At 39.6% G+C, this 22,726-nt stretch overlaps 1 protein-coding gene across 9 annotated transcripts in view; it reads left to right on the top strand.

The window, feature by feature from the left end:
- LOC411046 (serine/threonine-protein phosphatase 2B catalytic subunit 2) overlaps window positions 1-22,726 on the top strand; it is a 160,121-nt gene that overhangs the window by 75,651 nt on the left and 61,744 nt on the right. The window contains exon 1 of one of the 9 annotated variants that reach the window (XM_026440056.1): window positions 9,596-10,683. The exons of 7 other annotated variants lie outside the window; for them this stretch is intronic. Coding sequence is in view for 1 of the 2 variants with exons in the window: in XM_026440055.1 (XP_026295840.1) it covers window position 14,197 (1 nt within the window). In the remaining variant the exon portion in view is untranslated. Of the gene's footprint in view, window positions 1-9,595; window positions 10,684-14,178; window positions 14,198-22,726 lie in introns of those variants that run through there. One more of the 9 variants, XM_026440055.1, reaches the window with a different exon arrangement.

Genomic DNA, 22,726 nt, shown 5'->3' with positions numbered 1-22,726 from the left:
ATCGGAAAGATAGATGTACGCGGAAGGATGGCCATTGGCGGTTTGCCAATGGGGGATTTTTAACGCGAATTTCTTGCTGCTGGTGATATTCAATTCGATTTTGTACGATCTCTCTAAATTTTTGCAAGAGCTGATGTTTTCGCATCCTTGAGACGAGAGAATGTATCCACGGTTTGTCAAAGAAATTTAATTTAAAAATTAAAAAAGAAAAAATAAAAATTTCCTTTTAAGGTACAATAAACATAACATTCTTCGATGTTAAACGAAGATGATAAACCTGGGGAGGAGCACATTTGGGACATTCTTTCATTTCTCCAATGGGTCGTAAATAAATAAAGTGTATTCGGTGATAGTTCTCTGCGAAGAATGACGAAGAAAGAATGGATACATCGTATACTTGTTTTTATCGCATTGTGACGTATCCACAAACGTGGACATGAATCAGCAAGGCGATAAAACGATAACGTCGTCGTACGATTAATATTTTGAGAAGGGATGAAATGATAATCTCGCATCTTCTCGACTAATAGGATAAGAAATGTATAATGTAAAGAATATACGTGTGTGAAGATATATTTGAAAGAATGTGTCGTGCAGAATAACTCGGCTCGCGAACATTAACTCGGCTCGCAAGATCCTTGTGAAACGTCGATAACAGGGAATATTGATAGAAGGGCGCATTAGGATTTCATGCGGCTGCAAGTGGCGTTGGGGCACGGCCACGCTTTGATAAATATTCCCTTGTATCGAAGGGGATCTCACGGTTGAGACGGGGAAACGTGAAACAATATAACGCGGCCCTCCATTTTCCACTAAGCTTGCTTAAGGCAACGTCTATAAAATAACGACGGCACACGTGTTGTCGGACGTATTGATCGATACTTGCAAATCGCGCGGTGTTATCAACGTTGAAGTAATATTGGACGGTTATAACGTAGACGATATTATCGAGGAAATTTATCGATCTTTTAATTAAAAACGAAATTATGATGGGAGTCGATCGACCGCATCTTCGTGTAACGTGGATGATATTAAAAAAAATTCGTTTTTGAATAACACACGACGTGATCTCGAGAGAAGGAAGATTTATCTTACGTTCTATGCAATGATTCTTAAGGGCTTCGAAAGTAAGACGAACGAATTGTAGATGTATTCAGAGAGAGAGACGTTTCCATCCTATATTGGGAAATGTCCAATTTCCTCGAAAGAAAGGAAGAACGCGGGTACGAAAGCATTCGAGATATTAACGCGGCGACTGCTCTCGTCGATTGCTCGATAAATCACCCGATGATCCGCCGACACCTCGGCCGAACTTCATTTCCTCTTTGTATCCTTATTTACGAGCGTCGCTGTTCCGCTTAAGTACACATAAATCTCGTTTCTTGGCTGGCCCTGCTTCCCCGAGAGACAACTCAGCTTTGGCTTCATCCTTGACAGCGAGCAGACTTGCTTTATAATGAACGGAGAATACCGTGGTCCATTCTCCTTTGGATCGTCTACGAATCAAATAATATATCGACAAGTAACGTGAAAGCATTCGCTTGGAAACAAGGATAATTAAAATTGGATTGTTATATAGCTAAAACAATATTCAAATATTCGATTAATATCCAGAAAATGTGCCGTGTTGCGTGAAAATTATGTATCTTTACGTATATATATATCATAAAGGGTCAAACGAAACTTGAATCTTTCGTATAAAAAAACACGGGGAAAAGTTAGAAATTTTGCCGTCAAAACCCGCTTAAGAAACAGAGGAGGCCGTGCCCTTGAAGCCCTTTTTTGTTTTATCCCGATATCTTAATTGGTTGCCGAGATATAAGGACTCAAAGTTTCCATACCGGGATACGAATGTGACACACTGACCTATATTTTTTCCAGGAATCGTGCCTGCTCACTTCTTTAGGCATTGGGATAGGTCAGTGAGGCGAGGCGCGAGCGAGAGGTCCGAATAAGCGACAAGGACGAGGATAATAAAACGACGAAAAATTACCCTTCTCTTTACACGACGATATCTCGGCAACCGGAAGTCGTATCGGGATAAACGAAAAAGGGTTTCAAAGGGCAAGGATCCGCGCTTCTAACGATCGTTCACCCGTTGACCGGAAGTTGTTATCTTCGGAATTATAGCGATTCAAAGTTTCGGTAATTTTAATAGGATTCGATCGGTTTAAGGCAAAGGACTAAAAAATTACCTCTTCTTTACGCGATGATATCTCGGTAACCGGAAGTCGTATTTAAATAAATGAAAAAGCGTTTTAAAGGGCAAGGATCCGCGCTTCTAACGATCGTTCACCCGTTGACCGGAAGTCGTTATCTTCGAAGTTACAGCGATTCAAAGTTTGGGTAATTTTAATAGGATTCGATCGGTTTAAGGCAAAGGACTAAAAATTACATTTTCTTTATGCGATGATATCTCGGCAACCAAAACTCGTATTAGAATAAATAAAAAAGTGTTTTAAAGGGCAAGGATCCGCGCTTCTAACGATCGTTCACCCGTTGACCGGAAGTCGTTATCTTCGGAATTATAGCGATTCAAAGTTTCGGTAATTTTAAAAGGATTCGATCGGGTTTATTAAAAATTACATTTTCTTTACGCGATGATATCTCGGAAACCGGAAGTCGTATTAGAATAAATAAAAAAGTGTTTTAAAGGGAAAGGTTCCACATTTCTAATCATCGTTGGCTCGTTGACCGGAAGTCGTTAATTTCGAAGTTACAGCTATTCAAAGTTTCGGTAATTTTAATAGGATTCGATCGGGTTTATTAAAAATTACATTTTCTTTACGCGATGATATCTCGGCAACCGGAAGTCGTATTTAAATAAATAAAAAAGAGTTTTAAAGGGAAAGATTCCGCGCTTCTAATCATCGTTCGCTCGTTGACCGAAAATCGTTATTTTCGAAGTTACAGCGGTTCAAAGTTTCGGTAATTTCAATAGAATCCAAAGAAGATTTTAGACGCGAATATCTACATTTTCCAAAAAAGAAAAAAAAATTAGAAATTATCCGACCAATTACTAACAATCTAGAAAATATTTTTCTTTCCATCCTCCACTTTCCAAGTGCTCGAGCAGCCAAGAGTATCGTTCATTAAATGCATCTTCGTATCATCACTTATCAGCCATTCTTGTACAGCGTTCCCCTAGCTTCTTAGAACTCGAATTTATTATTTAATCACGATCCTCGCGTAACAATTTTCCCACGAGGCGAATAAATCTGTCAGAGAGGAGGGATTAAAAGGCAACGCAGGGGATAATTCCTTTTCCACGTTTCTCTTCTGTGTCGGCCGATTTTCGCGTGGCAACCGAGGGGCACGCGACGGTGCATGTATTCTCTTCGTCGTTCGAGATACGGCTGGCACGAAGATAAGAGGAAAGAAAGGACGGGAGAGGAAAGAAAGGAAAGGAAGTCGGTCGTCTCGCTTGGCAAGTGGGGTGGTTATCCGCGGGGCTATCGGCTCGAGCTTGGAGGAAAAATTGGCCGGAACGAATAAATATCTCTTGACGAATCCGCAGGACGAGGAGCCTACACCGTTTCTGGGTCAACCGTGGCCCCCTGTTGATGGTCGGCTTCCCGAGCAAGTTTAAATTTTAGAATGACGGACGAAAATGATAAGACGTATTTGAATATCTCGTTCAAGGAAGAAGATAAAAAAAAGGAGGAAGAATCCTTCATAAGGGAGATATTCTTTTTTGTCAATTAATAAAAAATATTTGGAAAGAGTGTATAGATATAGAGAATATTCCACTGAGAGTAAATAAAAGGGAACGAAGGATAAAGGAATTAAATACCGAACAATAGAGTTGAAAATAGGGTCGAAATACTTCTCGATATATTTCATCGTACTTCAAAGTGATTCTCTTGGATTGAAATATTTCGTATTCCATATTCTTTCGTCAAGGTTGCATGCAGATATTATGTTGTATTTGCAATATTTGTCTCTCCTTTTCTTTTTTCTCAAAATCGGGAACAATTTCATGCTTCGATCCTCTCGCGTTTTGTCGCGAGAGGATCAATTTTTGATAAACGGGAAATGAAATTGGAAAGCAAGTGGAAAACGAAGAGCCAAGCTTGAATTGTCGCTCGTAAAGGATACACGCGAAATCGAGAAGATGCGAAAATATTCATCGGGTTTGGAACGAATTTGAAATAATGAAACAACGTACGACAGATCCAGCGAAAGAATCGTTTCATTTCTAAAAAGAAATTATATACAGAATATCGAGGTTAATTGTTTCCAAGAAAATGGAATATAAATCGTACAATTTTCGTACGATGCATTCAAAATTTTATTTTTCTCGTGGTTTATTTATTTAATATGATATATTTTCTCGATATTTAGAAAAATCGGCCCATAATTCCATTTTTTCTCCTTTATAATTGCAACTGAAACTGAAAATAAAAATTCGCGAAAGGAAGGAATTCGCGAGAAATTTCAACAATACAAAATTCTCCGAAACGTGAAGGAAGTAATTTCGACACACACACACAAAAAAAAAGGAATAATGCAAGAGTAAAAAAAAGAGAAACCATTACAACCGTGAAAAATGGTGGCGCGAGGACCTTTACAACAAGAAATACAGCGGCAAAAAAAGTAGTGCAAGGGCAGAAACATTGCAAGTACACTCCCATCCGTAAATCCTTTTGCTAATTTTAAGCGTGAGCATTATCGATTTCTAAATAAATAATTCGTTTGGTATTATTTTCGTAACGATTCCATCTATTTTTTTCAATTATGAATCACTCTGAAAAGATAAATATACCTGTGATACGTTATAACAAATTCTAAATTGCGGCGTATTTTTAGCATCTCGACGTGGAAACGTCAATTTCCATCGATATTGCACGATGTTGTCGTTGCTCAATTTGTTTGACGAATTAACTTGTCGAAGCTTTAACATTATCCTTCCAAATTATTAATCACCGTCGAGTGATTTGTGAACGGGAGTGTAGTGCAAAAATATTCCAAAAAGAGGAAGAAGAGGAAGAAGAGGAAGAAGAGGAAGAAGAGGAAGAAGAAGAAGAAACAATGCAAGGACAGTAAGCGACAAAAAATACCAGTAATAAAAAAAAAGAAAAACAAGAAAAGGAATTCGCTGAAATAAATCACAGAGTGATACCAATCCCTTTAACTGAAAACGCCAACCCTCCCCCCTTTTTCTCATTATTTCCAGCCAACGCTGGAATTTCCCTTGCTGCTAAAAATTCCACGTTCGTTTACAAAAATTCGCGAGGGAGGAGCCACGTGTTGGAGCGCATAAATCGTCGAAATTGCGAGGATAGATTTGATCCTCCCCCAAGTTCGCGGTCGGGGGACAAAAGAACGCGAAGTCCTCGGCCATTTAATTAAGAGGCGACCGACTACAACCGCCCAGTTCCAATTTCATTATCGTGGATCCGACCAATTCTTTTTCGAGCCTCGTTCGTTGTTGGCGATTACGCTCTCTCTTTCTCTCTCTCTCTCGAAATTCGATTTGTCGAAACGATTTGTCATCTAGAAACACAGTAATCCGATTTTCTTTTAGGATTCGTTCGATTTTTTGCGAGTATCGTTGATTTTGCAACTCGACATAATTTATTTATTCCAAATTATTCTCTTATTCTTTGAGGAAAGATTCGAGAGAACGATTGAAATTCGTTTTTATCCGCGAAGTTCTTCGTTAATTTTGGAAGATTTCTGTGGAAAAACTTAACAAGTTTTGGCTCGAATTGGCACAGATTATTAGATTATTGGGTCGCGTGATCCTTGAGGATGAGGCTTGTGCCAGAATAAATGGAGGAGAAAGAAGAAAATGGTGGAAGAGATGGCGAGGGAACAGAGTCTGGTCTGTCTCTAAGCGCGAGAATGAACGTTGAGTATCGTTGCCGAATGTTGTTGGCATCTAAAATCTAAGTCTCCGAAATAGCAATTTCCCGGCCGTGCCATAAAGCTCGTCTAAACGGCTGGCCGTAACACAGCCGAGGATTCAAAGGGGTCGCGAGAACGGAGAGAATGTTTGCCAAACGTTTGGATAAACAGGAAATTTGGAGGATAAGATATGGAGGAAGATTCTGAGAGATCGGATAGATTTCGGGATTTTTATATCTTATGATCGATTTAAACAAAAAATCGTATTCTAAGAAGAATTTCTTACAAATGTATTAATTTATTAAACACCTTATAATAATTTACATCACGAAGATATTAAAAATCCACGCTCGTCGAGGAGAGATTTACATTAAACAATCGATCATTTCGATTCACTGTTATAAATAAACTTTCGAATTCTTGTCTTCAAGTCTTTGGAGGATCTTGGATCTTCGTCGAGGGACAAGTTTGAACTCGATGAAATCGAAGAAAAAATCACGCAGAAGAATAATCATAAGATTTTTCGAAACAGCAAGGGAACATTCTCGAAATCATTTGTATTCGTGGAGACGATTGTTCTCCCCCTGTTGGCGTCGAGAAATAAATCACGACCCTCCTACAACAATCGTATAATGATCCATAATAAGAAACGCATTTCGTCCTCGAAGCGTTTTTGATGGCCGGATAAAATAAAAGAAAAGTAAAAGCGCGATACGCTCGCTCATCGTCATTACCGTCCCCCCTCTTCAGCAACGAATATCCACGATTTTAAGAGCTCACTTTTCGCGTATTCACCGCGAAACAGTTTACGTTTGAAATTTCCTTTCTGATCGTTGGTGAATCTTTATAATAAAAAGTGTATCTCTGTGATTTGTGAAGAATCGCGTACCAAGAGGATAAGCTGAAGATAGAAACATTTGGAGAAATGTTGAAACCTATCATCAGGCAGGTTTGTTATAAAATTACCTTGCTCCTGGAGAAATTTCTATGGCGTATTAGTCGATTAACCGAGAGAAACTCGAGCACGTATGCGAGCAGATGATAGAGGCAACACAGGGGGAGGAAAAAAAAGAAAAAAAAAAGCGGAAAAGGGTTGCGAGCGCCTGGAGGGTTGCGTTGACTCGATGGAAAATGGCGATGGGGTCGTTTCGACTTTCCGCCACGATGGAAACCGCAGCTGTGCAGAGGGAAGTGTAACGTCGTGAAAAATCTTGCTTCTTACTCGGGGCGACCCTTTTCCCCGTCATCCTTTCTAACTTCCCTCGAGAGCTGGGGAAGAGTAGTTTTGTATGTTTAATATTTAAACGTGGATTAAATTCTTCGACCTCGTTTGGAAAAGAATTGGGAGGGAAATTGTAATGTGAAAATATTATAAATCGAGGTCCGTGCGTGCATTCGTTCGAATTTTTGCAAATAAAACGATAGAAAAGTAATTCTGGAAAATGTGTGAGTTTTGTTCGAAAGTCTTCGAGGTTCTGTGAGAACGTATTATTCCAATAATCGTGATCCAGGGATCGAATAAAGTTATATTCTATTGATTTTATACCTTCAATTTATTAACGAAGAAAATAATTCATCCAGAATTAAAGGCTCAAAAGGGAGGATTGTAATTAAGGTTTCCTGTCTTGTTTGATTTCTATTTTCTCTTAGCTTTTAATGGGTTTAAGTAAAGTTGCTTTCGAAAGGATATTTCTTTAATTATCGTAGTGTGGACTAATTCACACGCGTCAATGTTCCTTCTCTTTCTTTTTTTTCTAAATATTCCATTTAATCTTTCCCTTTCGAATTTCTTCTCAAATTAGATTAACCGTAGTGGAAGAAAAATTCGAAAATTTAACGTCGAAATGGAAATGCTTCACCGTTGGAACAAAAAAAAAAACTTCTCGTTGAAAGAGAATCTCGATATCGACTTGCGGTGAAATTAAAACAAGGCCACAAGGATCGACTTGACAGGTAAAAAAAATTGACCAGCACGTGGAGGCGTGCACGTGTGCGCGCGAACAGCTGACATCCACGAAGACGCCACTGTTGTTCAACTCGTGAATTCTTAACGTCCCACGATCGACGACCCGCCACCGCACGCATTACGTGCACTTTCGATCGGTGTCTATTTATAAAGCAGACAATCGCTCCTTCCCTTTGATGTTCCTCTACCGGTGGCCACGCGCTTCCGCCTATCTTTAGCACCAGCCACGAACCTCCCCAGAATCCTCCTCAGCCCTTATTAGCCATCCTCCTCCTCGTTGTTTGTGCGCCGACATTTGAGAAATCAAATGTTTTTTCTACGAAAACTTGCGAATAATTGGAAAACTTTGATCCCAAAATTCTTTTTTTTGTTCCAACGGTGAAGCATTTCCATTTCGACGTTAAATTTTCGAATTTTTCCTTCGCGACTACGGTTAATCTAATTTGAGAAGAAATTCAATCATTTTATGAAACAAGATGCATCGATGCTTTCTTCTTTTATGGAATGGATATTATTAAAATTCCGTGGAGGAATGGAAGTTATATTCTCGTGATGAAATGTGCCTTATGACAGTTTCCATTGTGTCATAAATAGTCGAATTGATCGCTATGTGTATAAACGAGTATCGTTGAATCAATAGGGAAGATGATCTCATTAGAGAAAGACAATCTCGTAATCTGCGTTAGAGCAGCAACCGCAACTCGTGGTTCCCACAAGTTACATCCCTTAATCTTCTTATTCGGCGGATGTAACTGTGATGCCCTCTCTCTCTGCGTTCCTATTCAGAAATGTTCCAGTGTTGATGAAGATATCGCGACAATGTGTAACGTTTTCGAGGTGGGAACAAGAAGATAAGAGAATTAAAAATTATCGAGCCTTTTCACCGCGTGGAAAATAATTATTATCACTTGCCAAGTTGTTGGAAATGGAAGTTTCACAGTTGAAGTTGGAAAGTGGAATCTGTGAAGTTTTTCAATGAATACAAACGGCAAACAGTGCTCGTTGAAGCGCGTTCACCCGGGTTGACACGTATGTTGATGACGTGAAAAACAAGGCACGTCTCTGATTCAGAAAGAGAGAGAGAGGCACGCAATATCAATCACACGTCCATCCGTTTGTCATCCTGGCACTTCGCCGCGATCATGACTGTGAACTGCGAAACTTCAGTGGGGAAAAATGCGTATATTTGAGAGGATCGGATTTATCTTCGCTCGATCCAATTCTTTTTTCTCAAATCTGGCTTAAAGTATTGCAAAAGGATTCGAGAGGAAAAAATTGTAAATTTCCAGCATTTGAGATTTTTGTTCCTGTCTCGATCGATTATACATGTATGACATAATACTCGAGATTCAAGATCCATCGAATTTCAGAAGCAAGGAACCATAACACTCGGACCAATTGCTGGCCGTGCTCGAATCCTGCCCTGTTAAAACACTCGAAACTCGAATTCCAGTTCCCTTTGAAACTCTCGAGCGGCGACAAATGGCAGGCTGAAACTTAGAAATCCCGTAAACCAACTTGCAATGTCCCTCTCCCTCTGATCTTTCCCTCCTCAAAATCTAACACCACCTTTCCCCGAAATCCTCTTCCCCCAAATTCGTCGTCTCGCAAATTCTCGTGCGCCACGAAATTCCCGGGAATAAATTGCACGGGGGACGAACACGCCCCTGGTATACCATCCCCATTTTCGTCAACGAACTCCTTTCCCTGTAAGGAAACTCGTAACTCGTGCTCCTTACGGGCCATGCTCACCTCACTTTTATTCCCTTATCTCAGCAGTTCTCAACCTAAGACAGAAGGAAGATACTCGTACGAAGCAATGAACAATCGGAGGATTACACGTATCTAGCGTTAGAGTTTAAAGCGGTGCTTTATTTGTGAACATTGGGAACCAAGTTACGAGACTGGAGCAGCAGTGTGGGCAAGTGATTCAATGAAACTACCAGGATCCAAAGTAATGGGATGCTTATCGTTTTACTCGTGAACTATGGAAAAAAAGGAAGAAGAACTGTGGGCGGCGAAGTTTTCGAATCGTTCAGTTGGGACGAGACTTATTGCATGAAACGATCACTGCTCGGCAAACGTGTGATCAGGGAAATTATTAGCGGAGCGAGAGTTTGAAACTTTAGACCAATATTGTTTTAAAACGGCAATGAGCGATTTAGCTCGAAACAGTGCCACTTTCGCCCTTTCCTTTCGTCTAAATAAACTCCAACACCTGTTATTTGCGATTATTAATCGCTTTGGATAAATTTTCAACGAAGATAAAATCTCTCCTTAACGTGTATTATAATACGATTGCTATTAATTTTAATCTCTCGAAAGATAAATAACGAAGGGATGATAGAGAAAGATTGAGAACCGCTGGCCATGGAGATTGTGGTGGGGAGAGAAAATGTTACTCGTTGCGCGGGACGCATCTCTTGGCCCGCATTATTACGTACGTATTCCGTGGGGAATAGAAACGCGGACGGTGCATTGCTCGGGAAAGGGAGAGGGGCAGCGGCTCCGTTTAATCCGAAAAAGCAATCCGCGCTAGCTCGTCGGCTTTTATGGGCAATTTTAACGGGCATCATAAATCCGGATGATACGCGGTGTCGTTCGGCCCGTGTCGTAAATTGCCGGGAATATTTTCGTATCGTGTTATAACCCGCCGAAGAATTTCCAGGCGCGCATGCGCGCATGCGCGCAGTGCGTGCGCCGAAGGATCGAGTGAAACATTTTTTAACGTCACGTTTGTTTGTTTGTTTGTTTGTTTCGAGTGAAAACAAGATTGCATCTGTGTTTTATATCGGTAATAATTAAGTTAGTTTGATCCCTCGAGTGATGATGAACGTGGAACGCTGCTCGGATTTTGATAATACAAGGTAAGGTTTGATTGATAACTTTTGAGGTTATGTGACTCGAAGCGAACAGAATTGAAGTCGAACTTCGTTGTTATATATCTGAATTCTTTTTACGTAGAAGTCAGAATTGTCTTTGAATTCTGATTTTCAAGCTGATTGAAAAGTTTGCAAGTTCGAATTTCAATTCTTTCGAGTATAGATTAGAATTAGATTAGGTTAGAGTGCACGCGAATCCTTCTAAATATTTTAATCGTCAAATACGTTAAGATAGACTCGACTGTTGAGTTTTATTGTTCGAATATTATCGTATTTCAAACATTTTCCATTCGATTTAGAAATTTCGAAATAGAAATTTTATCACACGAGTATCATTGTCTCGTACATATTCCAACGCTCAAATTCCATACTTCAGAGGGCATAGTAGTACAACTGTCGACACTCGAATTTCGTTATTCGAGTATTGTCCCGTTTCGGATACATCGCACTTTGTCGAGAGTATACTCAAATTTATTGAAATTTCAAGCGTTTGAACGCTATGTTATTTCAAGCAGGTCGCGTTCAAGATGCTTGGAAGCTCGAAGTTGATGCAATGCGCGCGAAAAAAAAAAGAAAAGAAAAGAAAAGTAGTTTATAACTTAAAACGCTTCGAAACTTCCTTCAATTTTCTTTAGAGAAAATATACCAAAGTTTCTTTCTGCATGATCGATCGGCGGAAATTTCTTCGGGGTCGCGTGCGTTTTATCAGGTTAAACACGCGTGTGCGCCCGTTTCTTTAAACTTTATCGCGATTACCACGACCTCGACACGCGACTCCGCGTAAAATCTCAATTTCGTATCATGTAAGACGCAATTTTTATCGAACGTGCCTTTCCCTTTTTTTTCTCCCAATATTAAGGAAAATTTTATCGTTCGGATCGATCCAACAATTTTCAATTCATTTCTACTTTTAACCGTATCAGAGGAAGATTGAAATTCGTTATTAAAAATAACGATAACAAAATTGTAAATTAAATCTTCGACTTTAAAAAAAATTCACGATATTTTCAAGCGCGGAGGAAGGATCTTTCCAGAACGCGATATCCATCCCCCACACCTTTTCAAAACAGTTGTAGGATCACGATCCCCGATATCGCGATAACGGTTATCGCTGTCCAACGCGGAAGAGATGGTCGATAAAACGAGTCGGTTGCGAGTATAAGCGTAGCGGCGTCTCGTGTCGACACGGGTCGCAGGCGGAAGTCGTGAAAAGTCGACTTCCCCGCCGGTGCAACCCACATCGCCGGACGAAAGGGTCAACGGCGAGGTTCAGTGGCGATAGCCGGAAACCGGGCTGCCGGAAGCGCGGAGGAAATTAAAGTATGGGGGCTGGACAGAAAAGGGAGAAGAGTGGTTAAATTGTGAAAAGATATCCCCCCTGGTGAATACCCTCGATTTGCCTCGTCGTGTCGGTGTCGTATCGAAATTTTTACAACGGGGAAAAAAAAAGTATTGGGGATAGATTCCTTGCAACCGGTGTTTGAACGCGTAGATAATGAAAAATTGAAGGTGAAGGAAATGAAAAGAAAAATTGAATTGTAGTTTTTAGAAATTTTTATCGATATCGATCGTTGTGACGGATTTATTTTATTAATGGACGTTTGTCGGACACGGTGATAATATTTCATGCGTCGTAGATGAAAATTAAATTGTGAAATTTTCTTTTTTAGATAGGATTCTTTTACAATTAAATCGAGATACGTCAGATAATTATGAAAATTGAAATTTAATTTAGAAATTTAGTAGCTGGCTCGTTTTTTTTTTTTAGATTTAATTTGGTAGAAAAAAATATGTACATCAGATACATGTTTACAAGAGAGCATATTTGCGCTTTGCATGTTTACGTCGAATATTGCTGGAGATTGAAATATAGTTTAATATATACGAAATAAATAACCACCTCCTGCTACCGTAGCAGGACATTATCATATAAATCCTGTTTTTGAGTAAAAGACACACGAACGTCGATTTCTCTGATAAAATCGATCCGTCGCGGACAGTTTGGAAGTTAATCGATTAAATTGGAATTATTTTAGTTAGGATATTTGACTGTTTCTCTTCGCGTGTGTCGCTTAGTTATAATAGTTTGTTTAGGATTAAATCAGTGGCTATAGTCGGGTTAATAGATCGAGGAAAAGTTTCGAATTTAATTTCGTCAATCTATAGACGAGATTAAAAGTTACAACACGATTGCTCGACGAATTGACCAGTAAATATGCTAGTTAATGATTTTATTATTTAAAAAAAACGAAAGTAAGATCACAATTATTTTATTCGCAATTGATTATCATCCACTATTGAAAGAATTTCGATTAGCAATCGTTCCACGCGTAAATATCGTGGAAATCATCTCTTCTCGAAAGAGAAGAAGATTAATTTCCAGTTCCAACTCGATAACAAAATCGTCATTTCAAAGATCTTTCGTTCCTCTCCATCAACCACGGACACAGATTCGATAGGGGATTATAATTCAGGGAAACTCGGCGGAAGTTTTTCAAAGTTTCGGGGATAATTAGGTCATCGATCCATGGAAAACGAGATTACAATCCGACTAATTGCGAGAAGAGTTCGTGGCCGTTGCGTGAATATTTCATTGGGACCGAAAGCTCAGTTGGTTCTCGTTAATTATGCGTGAGGCCAAATAGCCGAAAACCTCGGGTTTGCGGGCTGGCAAGAAATTGTTAATTACGCCCGCCTCTTTGTCCGCCTCTTTCCACGAGTTTTTTCCCTCCCCCCGCCCCCGTGGAAATCCCGTTTATGCGCGACTCCTCCTCCTCCTCCTCCTCCCTCCTTTTGTCGGACAAATCTCTTTTGTTCGACGATGCGGCTTGGAGGATTCAACTAGGATCGCTGTGTGTGAATTCGCTATTACCCGGGTGTTCCGTTTTCACCGCGTTAATAATACAACTCGAGGACGTTGCTCCGGAAACTGAGGCTGAGTTTTAACATTTTGGGGACGATTTTTGTCGAAATGAGAAACATATAATTGAATAATAAATCTCTATGCGAAGAAGAAGATTTAAAAGTCGAATGATTTGTTCGATCGAGATGATAGAAATTTTCTCTCTACGAAATCTCCTCTGTTCGAGAAATCCAGAGACAAATATCGCGTTGAGTATCTTAAGAAGGAACACTACTGAGATTTGATAACGATAATAAAAAAAGTAGAGGTGAAAAAGCAACGTGTACACTTTGATAAGGTTCAAACAAACGCCATTATAATGGCGTGTTCCGGGAGCAAGTTCAAGCTCGAGGCAGGAGGATGAGGGGGGTTTGCGGCCGACAAAGCCGGTTAAACGGAAGTGGCATTCGGTCGAGGATACCGCCACTAAGTGCGAATTAACGTGTGGAAGGGATCGACGGGTAGTAAGGGTCGAATCGAGAAACCTAAACCTCTAATCTCTACGCGCGCAAGGTTATTAAAATGGGATTATCATTGATCGTGATGAAACGCGAGAAGGAATAATTTCTACGACGAGGCGTGATAGAAATTAAGCGAGTATGTATATCGATATTTATTTAATTTTTATGAGCCGGATATAATCTGTTTTTTATCGATCGAGACACGAGCGAGCCGCCAGCTGTTTACACGAATTTCATCTTATTACGAAATATCGCGATATATTGGCAGCAAATACGCGCCGTCGAGTGGGCAATAATCTTAAGTCAACACGCGCGTGCAGATTCTTGTAAGCATCGTGGAAAAATTACGTGCGTACGAAATTTTAATCCAACGCTTGACACGCATCACTATATGTATATTCGACGAGGAATTGAAGAAAGGATTATTATTCATATGAGGGTTAATGTAATTACACGCCGTCGAATAATCTTAAGTCAACACGCGCGTGCAGATTCTTGTAAGCATCGTGGAAAAATTACGTGCGTACGAAATTTTAATCGAACACGCACTATTATATATTCGACGAGGAATTAAAGAAAGGATTATTATTCATATGACACGCACTATTACATATTCGATGAGGAATTAAAGAAAGGATTATTATTCATACGAGGGTTAATGTAATTACGTCGAATAAGGAGAAAAAAAATCGTCTCGTATAGAAGATCTCTCCGTAGATATTTTCCCTAAAATAAACCGTTCGTTTTACGAAGCTCGTTACCTCGAAATGAAACGCCTCAAAGCCAGGAGGATGGAACTTGAGGATAAGAAGATAACAAGTTGGAACGAGAAGACGAAGCTAAGAAGTGAAAATTCAAATTTTAGAAAAGAGAGGTGGGGGATTTTATTTTTCCAAATTTGTTGAATCGAAATCGAAATTTTCCTCCTCCTCTGGAATTGGAAATTCTGTTTATTACGATTAATTTGCCTTCTAAACAAGAGATTTCCGGCCAGATGGAATCGGGAACGCATCGGGAGAAATTTTTATAAGCCGATTGAATTAATATTTCGCGCGTCGCTGTTGCTAATTGGTTTTCGGCCGATATTAATGGAACACGGTCGGAATTTAATAAATCCGTTCGGATTACCTGTTAACCAGGTAAGCTACGCGTCTTCTTGCGTAACGAGAAATTGAAATTTTTCATTGCGAAACAATTTTAACGTTGAAATTTCGCGATTCGATTTTGCAAGCTTTGAAATTTTTTCGTAATTCTTTTTATTTTATGTTATCATTTTCAAAATCGTTTTATTTATTTGAAATCAATTAGTCGAATTCAAGTGGCTCGTAAAAATAAATTGGTCTGTGATTATTCGAAAAATCAATTTTCACGATCAGATTTCCATACGTGGCTTCCAATTCGAGTGCAATTAAGATCGTCAAAGGTCAGTAAAGGCTATCCTCTGATAGAGAGAATCGTTCTTGGATGTGAAACGAGGCAGAGAGGAATCTTACGCCTCGTCCGCAATTCCGTGTTACGTCGAGATCCGGGTCGATCGTGTTGAACGCGATAAATTCTTCCTCGTGATTTCTTGCATGGAACAAAAATTGTTCTGGAAAAGTATTTATTCGAATTGAAATATCTTTTGACAAAGGAATTTCTCCTATTTTTCTGAATCTGAATCTATTTGAAATAAAGAAAATGGAGGAGGAGGAGGAGGAAAATGTTTTCCTCGAATGCATTTTTGATTTCTACCGATCTTCGTATTAAAAGTCGGAATAAAAAGAGAACGCGCTCGATTTGCCCTCGGAATGCGACGAATCTTTGCTTCTGTAGATTCCTTTATAAACGAGAAAGTAGAAGGAAGGTTGCTTTTCCTTTGAATCTTTAGTATCTTTTTTTTTTTTTCCGGTAAGAAAAGGAAGAACATCGCTCTTCTTGCAATTTGTCTAATTTTTCCCTCGATCGTGACACAATTGAAACACAATTGAAAAGAGTAGGAATGGATCGATTATAAATAGCGATTGAAGAGAAGAGAGAGGTTGCACGCCTTGGATTTGAAAACTTGTCAGGGCGCGACGACCAAGTCAACTTAATTTAGATGAAAATGTAAGGCTTCGATTAATTGATTCGATGGTTTCTTTCGCGATCGATCGTGTTACGCGATGCTCATCTTGCTTTGTTGGTTTCTTTTCGGCAAGATCTTCTTCGATCGAAGAAGTTGAACAAAGGGAAATTTTTAATTTGATCAAATTTCAATCTCGGCGATATTATTATCGGTCTCATTCGCATTCGATAAAAGAGAGAGAGAGCTTGAATTTAATTGTGAAATTCTTATTGCACGCGATTATCTCAGAGTTGCGTCCAGAAACTATTTATAACGTCTCAATTCCTAGCTCAATATTGCGATCTCAATGATTGATACTTTCTTCCTTTCTTCCCTTCGAATTTTAATTTACAGAATAGAATTAATTAACTTCCAACTGAAGAATAAAAATCTATATATATATATATATATATATATACATATAAATCGTCCTTCTTTTTAAACACCGATTTGAACGCGAGAACAGCGTCAAGCCATCATCCTTGCATCATCGTTACACGTATCTTTGCGGCTGTTTTAAATTTAATTCGGGGCCGTAACCGTGTTGAGAATGAAGAATGGGAGATGGGAGGGAGGATGATGGAATTAATGATTTCACACGCGAAACGTGTGGAATAAATGGACAAAGTGGCGTGGTACAGGAGATTTCAAAGGGAAACCAGCTTCTATATGGGTCGTTCGTTAAACGAAGTGGCTCGCTGCAAGGCTGCTCGTCTCGGCTGTGAAACGGTGCATAAAAATGCACTTACTTAGCCGCATAAATCGATCCGCTCCGGTATGTTTACACCGCTCCATACCGGTATATAAACCCGCCGTTGTCCCTCTTCCATTCTTCCTCTCTCCCTCTCTCTCTCTTTCTCTCTCGTTCGGTGACGATGGTAAGTAATGTCCCTGGAAGGAAAATACGACACTGTGTATATACGTATAATATGTATATATTCGCTGGCAGGCGTAAAAGATTTCCTCTGGAAGGAGGATATAATACGTTAAATAATGGTTGGGATATTTTCCACTCGTTTTATCACTCTTTATCTTTCGTGAAAACTCGACGAGATCAAATTTCACACTTTGTTTCTTGATACGTTGAATTGAACAAGTTATTTGAATGTTTATTTAGGCAAGGTATATATATATATAGAATTAAAAGTAATTCTTCTTGATAATCGAATAATTCAGAGTGAGAATGATATCTGGTTTGGTTTCGAATCGACGTGAGCTCGTTATTCGAATCGCTTTCAACGATGATTCCGCCCTTATCCCCTTTTTCTTCACGATACATCGTTCGAATCTTGGTTTATCGCGCGTGCGGATCGGGATCGGGAAAAGAACAACTCGGTTCGAACCGAGATTCTATTTTCATTATCAACTTAACTCGATAATCCAACATCCTACTCTCTCTCTCTCTCTCTTTTGTCATTCTTGCTTCCCTTGCTTCCCTCGCTCTATCACTGTTTAATTTATCCCAACGTTCCCCGTCTAATCCATTAATTTCCACAAATTCAATTTCCAACCACCCACGATCACGGGTGGAAGGAAGATACGCGTCACGAATCCCTCTCTTTCTCTCTTTCTCTGGAGAGGGGAGGAGAGGAAGGGCGAGGAAACACGCGGGAAAAGGGACAGAGATGTGATAATGAAAACGTTCCAAGCGATTTTCACACGTCCAATGGTCGAAAAAAAAAAAAAAGGAAGAAAAGAAGATCGATATTGTCTGGCCGGTAAACGAGTCATCGCTTTCGTCTTTTCTTTTCTTCTTTTTTCTTTTTTATTCTGCTTTATTATCATTAGAGACGGAGCGTGACTACAAATTGCACGAGCGAGCTCGTTAATCAGCCCGACGTGGGAATAATTAATACGAATGGCCGGCTTTTAAACGCACAGCCTTTAAACGGGGATAAGGGTGAAAGAAGAGGGAATTTTTTTTTTCTCCTCTTTTTTTCTTTCCCTTTACTTTTTTTTTTGTCTTTCTTTTATCGTTGATAGGGCTTATCGACGATTGTTTTTAATCGTTCCTCCGACGATTGAAGGAATTGAGGGAATATTTTTGGAAAAGAAAACTGTAGATGTTGTTTTAAATCGAAGTTAATTTTATAAGAATTCGAAAATTTCGTAGTTCTTTCTTTTTGATCTATCCCTTTTGAATTTATTGAAGAAATTCTGTATAATCGTTGTCCAGGGAATCGAAGATTCCACGAGAATCGAAACGTGGACCCTTCCCCCCCAATCTATTCCACCGATCCCATCGAATCTTGGTAGCTCGTCGAATAATTCCATCTTCGATCTCGTTAAAATCAAATCTGCTTCGAGGCAAGAATCACGAATTTAATCCTGATTAATTTATTTCCATTCCTCCGCACATTCTCTCCGCATTCCCCTCCATTCCATCCAGGTATAATTAAAAATTGGCTTTCTAGGAAGAAAGGATCCCGATTCATAATTCGACCCAAGAATTCATTTTCGCGTTGCGTGTTGCATATCTGTATAATTAAAAAAAAAGAAAAGAGAAAATAAATCGAAAGAAAATTGAAAACGACGAGATTCGAGGATCGAGAAACGCGCCGTTCCTCCTCCTTTCCACGATTCCCTTTATTCGACGACCGCCGCTGTTGGTATGCATTCCGGACACGTAGCGGCGTAACGGTGAAACGCATTGCTCTAAACATACGGGTCACGATAGCGCAGTTAACTTGTGTATATCCGCCAGTCGAGTCCATTTCGTGATACGTTCGCGCTGAAATTAGCCGTTATTTGGACGAGAATGGGAGGAGAAAACGTTATAGAGAGATGTTTATTGGAAGATGATGGACTCGTTCTGGGAAAAAAAGAAAAACGAAACTCGATCTGCTCTCTCGTTTTTCGATGAATTTTTCAAGAATCTTATTATTCTCCAAAATCAAAATGAAGAAAGAAAAAGAAATCTCCTACGTGTCTTTTCTTTCATCCAAGATCCTCTTGGATTTTGGTCGGCCATTTCAGAAGCTCATTTTAAAAAGAGGAGGGAAAAATCTGAACCACCGTTAAATTCGCGATATTATGGACGATTTATCGTTCGTCGTTCGTGTAATCCAAATGCAAATTATCGTCTTGCAGCATCGGTCCACGGCGCGCTTAATCAGCTCGAGCCACGATGGCATCGTAAAGAGCCACTTCGGCCGGGCTATTAGCCCCCCTCTCCCCCCACCGAGAGAAATTCCCAAGGTGGCTGTCACAATTAGCTTAAGCAACTTCTAAGCGGCACAATGACCGTCGTCGTGAAGGGGAGTTCCTCGCGTATTTCCCTCACGTACCTTCTCCCCCTCCCCCTTCCTCTCGAGCTCCCTGGAAAGCGGATGTTACTACCACTACTTACTCAGGATGAAGAAGGAGGGGGGATCTCGTAAAATGGAGGCTTGGAACCGGTCTCGACGATTTCTGACGATGGAAAACGATCGAAGGATTATCCTTTATCTTTTCCTTGTTCTCTGATATCTCTTGAGAAGGGAATATTTGTATTCGTATAATAGGAAGAGGAACGTATCGAATGTAACGCAATGAACAATTTCAATTTCGAGATATTTCCAATATCTTTTGTAAATATTGCGAGGGCGCGAGAATGTGAAAGGTTGGAGCGAAAATATAAATTCGATTCGACATTTCTTGCGAGGAGAAGAGAGAAGAATCGAATTCGAGGATACTTCAAGGAATATTATCGAAATAAGCAATCCGAAAATATAAAGGGGAAACGTTGCACTTTGGAAGAAAAATATTCGACCACTCGAGGCGTTCACCAACCTTCGTTTACCTTCTCCTTGTCGTCCACTCCTTGGTGGAAACGTGGAAAGATTCCTCTCTTAAATAATTAAACTCGAACGATTCCTCGTTGTTTCTGTCAGAAAAGAAAGTTTTCGGGTATCTGGCCTGATCCGCTTTGAATAATTCAAGCAGGGGGATGCTTGGAAGGGGAGGAGGAACCCCGTGGAAATTGCATCGAGTGATTTATGCTTTCATTCTTCGGGGGAGGGTCATGGGGAAAAATGTTTTTCAGAAAAGAGAGAGAGAGAGTTGCATTTTGTTTGGCAAAGTGCAACTGGTTTGATAAAGTGGAATAGTGATAAGTTACATTGTCTCATGGATATCGGTGTAGCGTTTGAACGATTGGGACGTGGCGATAAATCACGGGAAGGAAGTATGGAAATTTGGCAAACTCGAGGATATATACTTGAATTTGCATGTAATGCAATCTTGTCTTTGGAAAGAAAAATTACGAAGGAAGGGGCGAATGGATGGATGAATTTTCAACGAGTCGTTTAAGATACTTGTTTCAAAGAAGAAGAAGAGAAAAAATAACTCTGTTTCACGTGCGAAAATTAAACAATCCGTCAAATATTAAATTTAAAATATTTTATTTGAAATTCTTCCATATTTTTCATATGTATATTTGTCACGTTATTGCATTCCTGCGTTTCAGATTCATATCGAAATAAACAAGCGTTGGAAAACTTTTATTATATACGTTCGAGACAGATCGAGCGAAATTACCAATCGAGATTATCGCGTATATTCTTATAATCCCCTCGTTTCGAATATTCGTTTTGCACATTCGTTTCAATTGTCGATAAACTCGTAATACAACGCTAAAAAAATATTCAAATAAATAATATAATTCGTATCTCTCTCTCTCTCCTTTAAGATTATTTAAATTAATTTTCATTTAAATAATAAAACGTAAGCAACGTATTTAATATCCAAATATCGTCCTGGTCGATAAATCTCATCCGGTTAAAACAATGCGGAAACGGAAGGCGAGAGAAACGTGTGTGTGACGTGTCGGAGCGTGGCCAGTGTTAAAAGCAACCAGATTACACGGGTCTTGCGTTGTTCCCCCTTTCGAGCGATTTATGCGAACGTGAGACGACCGTATTCCGCCCCCGTGGAACACACAGAGATGTTATTACTTGGCTCGAACCGTCACTGCCCGCGCGCCTCCTCTATGCCTCCTCTATGCCGTTGCGTAATTCAGCAACAAGTGGCAACTTTCCTCCCGCTTTTATTAGGCCGTGATCGAAGGGATGCCTCGCCTGACCATACGCGCGCTCGTACCACTCACGACGTAGGGGATGAGCCGTGTCGCGTAGCCAGACGTCGATGAGTTTTCGTTAGTATTCTGATGAGATTGCCTTCCTCGTGAAGAGAATTCGTTTTGAAGGATGAATTTTATTTAATTTGATAGTAATTTCACTTATTTGACAATTCTCAGGGATGTAATTTTTTCTCGAAGTCGAAACTTTGTTATTCATTCAGGAATAAATTAAAATCGGCAATAATAATAATTCTTGTTAAATTTCTTTCGTCGAACTTGAATTGGAATGTTGGATTAACATTTCTCTCTCCTCGTTTTATTCCAAATTTTTTTAAACTCGATCTCGAACAAGAGGGAACACTTGGTGAGACGTATTTCTTCCACCACAAATGCATCTCGCTATATTTGTCGTTCGAGGGAGGGAAGGGAAGGTTCAATACGAACGATTCGATGGGAAGATTTATAAGCGCGATGATGCGGTAAATCCCCCCGTAATTCTCTCGGCGGAAGAAGCAGCAACTTCTTTGCAATAAGTTACACCGATCCGCAATTTAAGCGAATATTTAAAATTCTCTCGATCTTTATCGAGGATAAGAGCTTATCGATCGATTTATCGATGATCCATCCACCTCGTTTGTTATTTTTCGAAAAATCCATCCTTGTTCTTGGCCCTCGAGCCACGAAACTTTGCCAAACGACTGTTGGAAAACTTTCCTCTCCCCCCCTCGTTTCGTCGCCGTTGTTCCCTTTGTGCGGATAATTCCTCGGTGAAAAATGGAAAGATTGTCGGACGAAGAATTAAAAATATCGAAAAATATCCAAGTTACATTATTGAAAATAATATATCTCGATAGTCTCAAGAGGATATTTGCGTAACACGAGATTGAGGCAATTGAACGTATGAAATATTTACAGATTTAGTGAGAGCCACTGCTGCACTCTATTTCACTTTAATCCCATAAACTCTCGTTCTATATCCATGTTTAAATCTGTTGGGAGAATCTTAAGTTTCTTCGATGAAAGTTTGAAAGTTGCAGCAAGAAGGGGTGTAATCGTAAAAAGGCGCATTATTTAAATACTAGTGTACCATTAACGGTGAATCCATTCTGTTGGTGAATTATCGTGTTGGATTGCGGACAGAGTTTCAGGATCCTTCTTCAAATTCGAAGTTAATTTAGATCAAAAAAAGGAACAATCGATATTTAAACTTCGAAATGAAAACGAAGAAACGGGCAAAACTGTGATACTTGCAAAATATATTTCTTCCTCTCTTCTTATCCCTCGGTTGAAGTGTCTCAAAAGAATTAATATTCGAAGAAATTGAACTTATTTCAAATTTTCCTCCTCGAAAAAAATAAAAATGTAGGTTGGTTGAAAATACATTGGTTCTAAATCGTGTTTGGGGTGCGTGCACGCGTGACAACGCACGGGATATATCGTGCAGCACGCAATCGCTTGTACGTAAGTGCGTTTAATTAAAACGGGGTCACGAACTAAGTTGAAATAATTCTATTCCTCTC

The sequence above is a fragment of the Apis mellifera genome, linkage group LG4, assembly GCF_003254395.2.
Source record: "Apis mellifera strain DH4 linkage group LG4, Amel_HAv3.1, whole genome shotgun sequence".
NCBI classification, from domain to species: domain Eukaryota; kingdom Metazoa; phylum Arthropoda; class Insecta; order Hymenoptera; family Apidae; genus Apis; species Apis mellifera.
This window is presented reverse-complemented; position numbering and strand designations above follow the sequence as displayed.